General features: G+C 49.4%; 3 protein-coding genes across 3 annotated transcripts; 2 read left to right on the top strand and 1 right to left on the bottom strand.

Annotated features, from left to right (window-relative positions):
- Positions 1 to 106: 106 nt before the first annotated feature.
- LOC6594011 (nuclear factor related to kappa-B-binding protein) lies at positions 107 to 5,635 on the top strand. Its single transcript, XM_002019597.2, has 4 exons — positions 107 to 1,432; positions 1,494 to 4,005; positions 4,071 to 4,789; positions 4,845 to 5,635. Exons 1-4 carry the CDS (start codon positions 290 to 292, stop codon positions 5,376 to 5,378), a joined length of 4,908 nt encoding a protein of 1,635 aa, XP_002019633.2. The 5' UTR covers positions 107 to 289; the 3' UTR covers positions 5,379 to 5,635.
- A 295-nt stretch (positions 5,636 to 5,930) lies between these two features.
- Positions 5,931 to 8,352, bottom strand: LOC6594010 (zinc finger protein 423). The gene is made up of 4 exons (XM_026990232.1): positions 8,130 to 8,352; positions 7,180 to 8,056; positions 7,072 to 7,119; positions 5,931 to 7,011 (listed from the first exon to the last, which is right to left on the bottom strand). The coding sequence occupies exons 1-4, from the start codon at positions 8,316 to 8,318 to the stop codon at positions 6,245 to 6,247; spliced, it is 1,881 nt and encodes a 626-aa protein (XP_026846033.1). The 5' UTR covers positions 8,319 to 8,352; the 3' UTR covers positions 5,931 to 6,244.
- A 743-nt stretch (positions 8,353 to 9,095) lies between these two features.
- On the top strand, positions 9,096 to 10,612 carry LOC6594009 (WD repeat domain phosphoinositide-interacting protein 3). The gene is made up of 4 exons (XM_002019595.2): positions 9,096 to 9,227; positions 9,339 to 9,425; positions 9,493 to 10,254; positions 10,322 to 10,612. The coding sequence occupies exons 1-4, from the start codon at positions 9,161 to 9,163 to the stop codon at positions 10,426 to 10,428; spliced, it is 1,023 nt and encodes a 340-aa protein (XP_002019631.1). The 5' UTR covers positions 9,096 to 9,160; the 3' UTR covers positions 10,429 to 10,612.
- Positions 10,613 to 10,638: the final 26 nt, after the last annotated feature.

Genomic DNA, 10,638 nt, shown 5'->3' with positions numbered 1-10,638 from the left:
ATATCGGCTCATCCCTAATCAGCGCAATGTTCGGACAAAGGCTGCCAACTCATTGCAAAATGGGCGCGTCTCGTGAGGAATGCCGAAAAAATCGTAGAGAAAACATGCTGCGAAGCAATAAAAAAAGAAGAAAACAACCAGCTAATATGTTTGATATAACGAGGCAGCAGCAGCGGCGTAAGAGACAAAAATTATAACTTAGTGTAGAGAAAAAAAATTGCTCTCGGTGCGGTGCTCTGCCCACGTAACAAAAGGAAAAACGCTGTTCGACACAAAAATTGCTACAAAAATGAGCAATAACATAAACATCAACAGCATGCTGAGGCCCAGCCTGGACTCCGAGGAGGAGGAGGAGGATGACATTGGCCAAATGAGCGTTGGGAGCAGCAGCAGCTCCGGCGCCAGCAGCAATCGGAGCAGCAGTAGTTCTAGTTCCTCTGCACCCGGTTCACTGCCCGAGGACGACGTCGATGTCGAGGATGAGGATATCTCCGATCAGGATGCGATCACCGAATCCGAGACGGAGGACGACACCACCACTTGCCAATCGGATGAACTGGAGCTGGCGCAGCTAAGTAAACGCGACACCTTTCGCCTGCCCCGGGGTCTCTGCGAGAATTCCGCCATCTTTCATGAGTTCTTCTCGATGGAGACATGGCAGCTGCTGCCGCAGCATGTCCAGGCGCGGCTGCAGTCCCTGCTGCCCGATTTCACGGGTCTGGTGTCTGCACCGCAGGCGGGGGCCGAGCAGCAGCGTACGCTCGTTCAGTTGTTTAATGGTGGCCTTCAGCGGTTCGGCCAGTCGCCGCTGCTGCAGCTGCAGCGGCAGCTGGAGGATGGTAACCTCCGGCCGGATGTCCTTAAGCTGCGTCGCAGCATCCAGCACTCTAGTCGGCGCGAATTCCGCTTCCAGCAGGCCGAACGTCTCAGCCAATTGGCCAAAGAGCTCTTCCTCTCCCGCGAGCACATGCTCAAGCTGGCGTATACCTCGTCGCCGCCGGATGAGTCTGCCGCTGCCGCCAAGTCGATGATGCCACGGCCGCGCAAGCGAAAACCCCCAGCGCTCTCGATGGAGAACAAAATGTGCTCGCAACGGGCAAAGAAGCGGTATGTCCAGGAGCTCCTGGAGGTCATCCAAGAGCTCAAGGTGCCCCCGGGTGAGATCAGTGCCGAGGAGGAGGACGAGGAGTGTGCGGATCTAATGAAGCGTCTGCCCAAAATGGAGACGGAGCCCAAGGTGGAGGCGACCGCCGTGAGGTCCTCGAACGCGGCGGACAAGAAAAGCATTTACAATACCTTCTTCAAGCGTCGCCCTGGGGTGGATGATGAGCAGGTCCTGCGCTCCATGCAGGCCGGCAGGATCCCGCAGTTGAATGATAAGAATTTCAAAAAGTATCTGCGGGACTACAAGCGACGGAAAGTGGAGCAACCGGTAAGCATTGGTCTTCGGTTCCCAAAAAAGGGACACTTTAAATGTATTTTTCTGTTTACAGGAAAACCCCGAATTCGATACATCGGAGGTGCGTTTGAGGGATATCTGCACGCGGGCACAGTTTGTGGGCAGCTTCAAGCCGGGACGCAAGCCAAAGGCATTGCTGGCGCGCCTCAATCCCGATCCACCCGCTCTGGTGCGCATTGGGGTGGTCAAAAACGAGCCCGAGGAGGATATCTTCATCAAAGAAGAGACGCAGCAGCAGCAGAAGCACCATTTGCAGCAACAGCAGGATCATGTGCCCAAGGAGCCAATGCCAAAGAAAATGCCACCACAAATAGGAGCGGCGGCGACTGCTGCTGCTCCGGTGCCCGCATTGATCCCCAAGCTGGAGCCCATAAGTGTGCCAACACCAGCCTCAACCATAATTTCCAATCTTTCAACCAATTCCCCAACCAATCCTCCTCTAAAGGCGGCTGCCCACATCGTAGGCAGTCCCCCCGCCAGAGGAGGGGAAGTGATTCGAACTGCGGCATCGCCTCGCCCTGCCTGCTACTTCTCTCTGCTGCGAGATCTGTTCGTTTCCACGCCACAGCATCGTTTGACCTACGGAGAGCTGCAGATTCTGTTGGCCACCTGGCGGGAGAAACATTCCGATGCTGTCATCCCCACGGGCGATGTGGCCCGAATCCAGCAGCCCGATTGGTCGTCGCTGCTTCAGTCCGCAGTCAACTTTCTGGCGGCCGATGTTGGCCCACTGCCGGCGGAATATGTGCCCTACATAGAGCACAAGACCATGTTGAATATCTACCAGTGGATTGGCGCTGGCAGGGACTCCGATGCGCGACTGTGCACCCTCTGCCAGTACTGGCTGAAGACCCAAAAGGAGGAGCAATCCGTAGCCACAACGGTGCATCTGAATCCCAGCCCGGGGACCATGTTTATTGCAACCGTACCCACGTCCATGCACGTGGATGCATCACCGACGCCGCCGCCACGGTGCCCCACCACCTGGACGGTGCGCACGGCCAGCCAGGCGGACATCCTGGAGTTCCAGCGGCAGGAGAGGCTACGCTTCGAGTATCCCCATCGACCGTTTACGTATCGCCTGAACGGCTACGAGAGCGTGGTGGGTCCCGTCAAGGGCATCTACACCCAGAGCTTGCCCCTAAATAAGGCCCGAGGACATGCCGTGATGGTGGACGATCGACCGCCGTTCGTGACCATTCTGACGCTGGTAAGGGACGCCACGGCCCGGCTGCCCAATGGCGAGGGTACACGCTCGGAAATCTCAGAGCTGCTGAAGTGCTCGCAGTTCGTGAATCATCAGGCGGCGGAGAACGTCCTGCAGACGATTGTCAGCGGTGCGCTGGATCGAATGCACGGCGGGATCGATCCCTGTGTGAAGTACGATGCCAAGCGCAAGATCTGGATCTACTTGCATCGCAATCGCAGCGAGGAGGAGTTCGAACGGATGCACAAGCTGAACATGTCGCTGGTGAAGCAGAAACAGCAGCAAAAGAAGAACCTGGCCAAGCCAAAGAAGGAGGATGGCGAAAGCACTATGGAAATGCTGGATATGCCAGCATTGGTAGCCTCTGCGGGCAATCCCACTCCTGCTGCTGGCGTTTCTGTATCCCCTGCAGCTGCTGGGCCTCTCCTGCAAGTGAAGAAGCTTCCTCCGCTCCCTGTCAAGTGCCCCCCCGTGCCGCCTCTCAAGTACAACATACCACCTGCCAACAACAACAACACCAGCACAACAGCCCAGCACTCGCCCACTGCTAATACCACGCCCATCCCGTCGCCGACAATGCAGAAATCCCTGCTCAAGCCCGTGCCCATGGGTGCAGTGCATCGACCCGTGGCTGTGGGGACCCCAAAGGCGGGTAATTTTTCTATATCCAAGATCAGTCCCCAAAGGAACACCACACCCATACTGGTATCGACACCCAGTGGCATGCAGACGGTTCATGTGGCCACCACGCCCACTTCTACCCAAGGATCATCGACTGCGGCGGCTGTTAACAAAAAGCTGATGATCAAAAAGACACCGACAACGAGCAAAATAGGGAACTTTATCATACCATTGGACCAGCAGCAGCAGCAACAGCAGCAGCAACACTCGCCACAGCAGCAGCAGCATCCTCAAGTGCTGGGCAAACCCAAGTCCATGACAATAAGTCCACGCCCGCAGATGCCCAAGAATATTATACGATTGCTGCCCGCTGGTGCGGCAGCCACAGGCCACACAAAGCCACCGCAAGTGCAGATACTGGGTCCACGCGTTGTACCCCAATCGACAGTGCGTCCGGTGCAGCAAAAGATTGGCGCCGTCTCCATAATATCCAATAAATCAGTGGCAACATCGACGGAGACCAGCACTTCACCCATAACCATTGCAACGAGCAGTAGCACGGCCGTAAGTGCCGTCACTGGAGGAGGAACCATCGTAAAGATGTCGCCCCAGGCTTTTGCAACGCTGCAGCAACAGCAACTGAAGCAGAAGGCGATGGGTGGCACGGCAAAGATTGCATCGCCAGTGCAGAGTACGCCACAGCAAAGGATATTAGTGGGTGAGTGCCCTGCCACTTCTGAGGTCTTTTCCAGTGTCTAATCTAATACTCTTTTGATTTCACAGGAAATACAGCCATTTCGTCGAACAAAAAGATTGTTTTCCAAGCACTGGCCAAGACCTCACCCAAAATACTCACCACAACGGCCACCATTGGAGGAACGGTGGCTGTCAAGGGTAATCTGTCGTCGCCACAGCAAAGGATTGTGCTGCAGAACTTCAAGCAAGCGGCTGCAGGAGGTGCCGCAACGGTTGTCAGCACCTCGAATGCCACGCGTGTGATACGGACAACAACGCCCGTGAGCACAGCAGCGGGCGGAGCGAGTGGTAGCCCCACCACTCAGGGTGGGCAGATCATTACGCTGGACAGTCTGCTGCAAAAGCAGCAGCAACAGCAGCAGCAGAGTGGAGGGAAACTCCTCACGACTGGCAGCAACATCATCCAGTTGGCAACCTCTTCGTCGGGCAATGTCATCACCCTGACGCCCAATCAAAGCCAAGCAACGCAGCCCATCCAAGTGCAGGCCAAGCATCTGCCGACGATGGCGCGCATTGTGAGTGCAACGGGCGGAGGGGGACCCACGATGGTGCCCAAGATCATTGGCAAGACGACAGTGCTGTCGGGCAAGCCACTGCTGCTGCATGCCAAGGCAATCAAGCAGCTAGGAGGCGGTAGTGTTGTGACCACTCAACCCACAGCTACAACGACAACAGCGGGAACAAATGCTGTGCGTACGACACAGAGCATTGTGATTGGCGGGCAGACGGTGAAGATCCAAGGAGCGGTACGAAATCCAGCAATCCTCTCCTTGATTTTTTATTAATGCATTTCTATTGCAGATTCCCGCACGTCCCGGTGGGGCACCCATGCAGACCGTGATCATGGGCAACCAATTGCTTCGCTTGGCGCCCACCACCAGTGGCAGCGGCAGCAGCAGCAGCAGCACCAGCACCACCACCAACAACCACCTCACCACAGTGGCATCCAGTGGCATAGCGACTGCACCAAAGACCCTGCTGATTGGGGCTGGCGGCACACAGACCCTGCGTCTGGCCAAGAACGTCCTGTTGGCCAACAAGCAGGGCACTTCGAATAGCACGGGGAGCAGCAATGCCACAGGAGGAGCCACAGCTGGCAATAATCTCGTCTTTGCCGTGCAAGGCAATGGCGGACAGTTGTTCTTCTCGCAGGGATTGCAGGGCATGAACCTCAAGCCGTTGTCCAACATGAAGGTGATACCCATGGTGACGGCCGCAGGAGCTGCTGCTGCCGCTGGTGGCAAGATCACTGTGACGACGACGGCCGGGGGAGAGGCTAAGAAACTAATGTCGGCAACGGTCCTGAAGACGGCGGCCAGTGGGAATGGTAATTAGCAGGAGGACTAGGAGTGCAGTGCGGAGTGGCAGTCCCAGTGGGAGAGGCTTGTTAATCATGTTGTTTACCTTCTTCTTGGGGTTACATTTTTCTTTGATTTACTTTAAACACATCGTGTAATTTATAATTCTAATTTTAGGCAAAAAGTTCTTGCAAATAATTAATGCTTAGAGTGTCGGTCGCTTCGCGTATGGCAGCGGCCGGCACACACCACATAGAAACCCCCCAATAAAACTCAAACTGAATCAAAAGAGCACATTTTTTTCTGGTAGTTTTGTTTCTTTGTTTTTAATTTTGCAAAACAAAATATTCTTTACATATGTATATTTAAATTTAGTTTTCTTTTTTCTTTATTAAATAACTTTTAACTCTTTTAACTTTTAAAAATATATATAAAAAAAAAAGAAAAAAAATTTATTTAGTTTCTATTTGTATACAAAAATTATCTGAATTTTTTCCAATTAATTATTGTTTTGTATTTTCCCAAAAAATAAAATTGGAAAACTTCAAGTTTTATTTCCATTTAATTGTTGTGGTTTTTTTGAAAATTATAATTTGGAAGCTTTGTACCTTTTTGTGAAGTTTTTGCTTTTATGGCTCGACTCCTGGGCAACCTATTCTTCAAGGATGCACTACATAAATCATTAATTTATCCATATTAGTACCTAGCTTAAACAATAACTATATGTAAATGAGAACATGGCATTTTCCAAAGCAAGAACTAATTCTGTTTGTGCATTTGAAAAAGGAAAATGAAAATTATGGAAAATTGTGATCTCATACTGAAGAATGAAAATACATTTGTTAAGGATCCAGGATCCAATCCAGGATGTGCTGTTGAAGATCACAAAAGGTGTAGAGCCGCCTAGAAGGGCGCCTTCTTGTGCTGCTTGAGATGACGATTAAGTTTGATTTTTAAATCGAATGGCTTGCCGCAAATGTGGCACTTGAAGATGGATTTGTCGAAAGAATTGTTGTTTGAGGAACTATAGCTGCGGGAGCTGCTATTCAGGTTTTCACTCCAAGAGGATGATTTCTGAGGACTTGAATCCGATTCAGTGTCCATGTCCACGTCCATGGCCATTGAAATGGAATGCAGCTGTGGCGGTGCTTTTACTTTCTGGGATGGACTCATCATATTCTCGTGTTTCGCCAGGACATGGTCCTTCAGTTGCTGAGCCTCCTCAAAGTTGTCGCTACAGAAGGCGCATTGTATCACACAAATTGGCATTATGGGAGAGTAAGCCACTGGTAGACTCTCCTCAGTGGTGGGCTCCTGCTCCTGCTGGTGGATCGGAGAGGAATTAACGGACAGTACCTCGGGTGGCAGCTGCTGCTGCTGCTGGACTGGCGAATGCAGCGGATTCGGAGAAGTATTTGATAGCTCTCCATATTTGCGCTTATTTTCTGAAGAAGGCATTGGAGAAAACAGAGCTAGAGTCTGCTTTAAGGCATGCTCTTGGGTTGCAGACGAAGTGCATGGCTGGTTAAGAGACTGAAGTACAGAGGAAGTCGACGGCAGACGTAGATGGTTGTCAACATTGAGGTTCTTATGGTCTGGAGCGAAAGGAGTAACAGGCATCAGGTTATGGTCTGAAGAAGAACGACTTTGAGCACACAGAGATTCGCGTTCTGCAAAACAAGCAAAAGATGAGAAAATTAGGTTAAAAATTAACATTTCAGGACACTTACCATGCTTATGCTTCATCATGTGCGACTGCAGAATATGGGGTTTCATAACTGGAATGAGAGGAAAAGTATTATTACCATGATTATATCAATGCTTTAGATGATACATACTTTTGCCACAATATTGGCACACGGTACGCGAATGCACCGCTCGTTTGTGCTGCTTGAGGATCTCTTTAGTGTTGGAAAAGAAGCCACAAATCGGACATTTCAAACGCCGCTGGAGTTTGTGAAATTTCATGTGTAATTTAAGCCGCGACTCTTTGGAATTTAAAAACTTCTTGCCGCACAGATGACACTCCCAGTCTTTGGAAAGATGCATGTTCTGCATATGTGCCTGGTGAAGCTTCTGATTAGGGAACTCATGGGAGCAGAGTTTACATATAACAGACGCTGATTGTGTGGGCTGCGGAATCGTTGTGGCATCTTCATCATCGTCATAGGTGAATTTTACGACTTCTTCATCGCTCTCGTCATTTTCATAGGGTATGGAATCATCAAAGGATATGGATGTGGCATTGGGATCGAGTTTGGTCTCATTTTCAGAGCACATGCCATCAGTATCTGGATCCTTTTCTTTGGTCGCAGTCTTTAATATGAACACGTGATCCGCCTCGGTTTTTACAGCCACCGGAGCAAGCTCTGGTTGCGGTTCTGGCGGTACAAATTTCATTTCAGTCTGTTGTGCCGGCACACGGGCCATATGCTCTGCTTTAATGGGCACATGTTGTATATCGAAGGCAGCGGAAACCCGCTGACTGCCGTCTTCGTCGCTGACTTCATTGTCAGAGTCCAGGTAAACGAAGGCACAGAACTTCTCCTTTGGCTTGCTGTCGGGTTCCTCTTTGATATTTATCCCAGGGTTCTGCTGTTGCTCCACCCAATGCTCATGGGTCTCCAAGCAGCTCTGCTTAAATTTCAGCAATCTCTGGAATTCAGCTATGCAGGAAGTGCACATGTACTGCGAACGCCCGTCTTCCTTTTGTATCTGTGTCGGAGGCATATACATATAAAACTTTGATTCGATCCGAATAAAAGATGGCCGGTCCGTGCTAACTCACCATTAAATTCCAGTCGGTCATCTGTTGCAGTATTTCGGCCATCGAAACATCTAATTTGGCGTCGCCGGTTGTCGTCGGGAAAAATATTGGCTTAATCAGATCGTCTTCGGTGCAATAAAAGGTTCCGCAGGTGCGGCACGGCTCAAAGGTGCCGTTATCCCAGCTACTAAAATCTGGGCAGATTTCCATTTTATTGTGATCTGATCGCCTTATATTCACGCAGATTTACGCGAGATTTGAGCTATGGCCGATTTTTTTAGCTTTCATGGGATTTTTTTTATACAAAACGTAAATACACAATTTTACCTACACGTTTACTACAAATTTGCTACACAATGGAAGGAAAAAGAGGTGTGGCCAACAGGCAACACGGCCTAGAAATTGCAACGCATGGCCTGTTGTCCATACCCTTTTTAATAGTTCATTCGAAATTACGACTCATTTTTTCGTCGTAGGAGAGAGCAGAAAATTCGAACTTAGCACACTTAAGACCCTTTATTTAAACCGTTTAAATCCTGAAGCTAAACCACGAAATAAAATAATTTTTGTAAATGTTCCCTGCATATCCATCCTATACTTCCTGTTTACTTAAAAAAAACTGCGGTTTCTTGTACATAAACTGCGCAAAACTTCTTCAAGAATAATTATTTTCGTGGAGTTTATTTTAATACACCCTGGTCGACAATGGGTCAATATTAATTTCACGAAAGGAAATTATATTCGGCTTAATATTGCTAGCAAGATACGATCCTCAGCCCTGAACACATAGTTTTATCCGATAAATGAATCAAATGGATAGTTTAAAAGATTGCCTTTTACTGGATTGTGTTTAAAATAAGGCTGAAGCAAATACAGTCAAAGCAAAAAATACCTCCAGGAAAAAAATAAAAATCACGCAAAAAAGGTCGTTTACCAACACTGATTCTATTGTTTTTATTCTCTATCCGCACCGTCCTGCTCTGCTCTGCTGATAATTGCTATCTGCCAAACTTAAAACGAAATTTGGTTAGACGGCCACTGCAGCGTCACAAATGAATCTGACGGAGCAAAATCCGTATGGCAATGGGATGCTTTACGCAGCCTTCAACCAGGACCAAGGTATGTTGTTTACATAGTCACGAACCCAGCCAGTCAGCGCCAGCACACACACACACGCACGAACATTATGTACTATAATATTTTCCACAAAAATTTGCTATTGCGTTGCAGGATGTTTTGCCTGTGCCACGGACACGGGCTTTCGCGTCTACAACTGCGATCCGCTGAAGGAAAAGGAGAGGCAATACTTTCCCGAGGGTATGTACATGAATTTCCCCAACCGTGTAATCCAATTTTACTGTCAACTCATTGTTTCGTCTCTTAGGCGGTCTCAGCCATGTTGAAATGCTCTTTCGCTGCAATTATCTTGCCTTAGTGGGTGGCGGCATACGGCCGCTCTATCCACCCAATAAAGTGATCGTTTGGGATGATTTGAAAAAATCTCCAGCCATATCGTTGGACTTCAATCAGCCGGTTCGTGCGGTGCGACTGCGTCGGGATCGGATTGTGGTGGTGCTGGAGGGTGTGATCAAGGTATTTACGTTCACCCAGCAGCCGCAGCAGTTGCACGTCTTCGAAACCAGCGCCAATCCCAATGGTCTGTGCGTGCTCTGCCCCCATAGCAATAAAAGCCTACTTGCATTCCCTGGCCGACGCACTGGCCATGTCCAGATCGTGGATCTTGCCAACACGGAGCGTGCCCCCCTGGAGGTGATTGCCCACGAGGCGGCCATCAGTTGCATTGCCCTAAATCTGCAAGGCACACGTCTGGCCACCGCCGGGGAGAAAGGAACTCTCATACGCATCTTCGATACGGAGAATGGGAAGAAGGTTTCAGAGCTGCGACGTGGCAGCAACCATGCGAATATCTTTTGCATTAACTTTAATCACCAGTCCACCATGGTTGTCGTTGCCTCCGACCATGGCACCATACATGTCTTCAATCTGGAGGATAACAAGCCGCGCGAATCATCGCTACCCATAATACCCAAGTATTTCTCAAGTCAATGGAGTTTCGTGAAGTTCTCCATACCACAGGGACCGCGGTGTGTGTGTGCCTTTGGTGCCGATCCAAATTCAGTTGTGGGTGAGTCCTTATCCTTCTTTCTCCCTTTGGATACCTGTGTTTACCCTTTGCTTTTTGCTCGATTTAGCCATTTGTGCGGATGGACATTATTATAAATTCCTATTTAATAACAAGGGCGAATGCAGTCGAGACATCTGTACACAATTCCTTGAGCTGCAGGATGATGAGACATAGGGAGCCCCGTGCTGGAGGAGCTGCTTCTATCTACATAAATCTATATATATATATATACATATATATACAGAATATATCTCTATGGAAATGTGTTATACAATATTACTTCTAAGCATGCTTTAAATTACGTTAAAAAATGTCCTCGAGTTCACATATAAAAAGAGTAGTTAACGATTGATTGCAATGCGCTCTGTCTCTCTGGGTAGAATG

Source organism: Drosophila persimilis, unplaced genomic scaffold (genome assembly GCF_003286085.1).
Source record: "Drosophila persimilis strain 14011-0111.01,24,50 unplaced genomic scaffold, DperRS2 tig00000000-arrow-pilon, whole genome shotgun sequence".
NCBI lineage: Eukaryota > Metazoa > Arthropoda > Insecta > Diptera > Drosophilidae > Drosophila > Drosophila persimilis.
The sequence above is the reverse complement of the archived record's forward strand: the minus strand, read 5'-3'. Positions and strand labels throughout refer to the sequence as shown.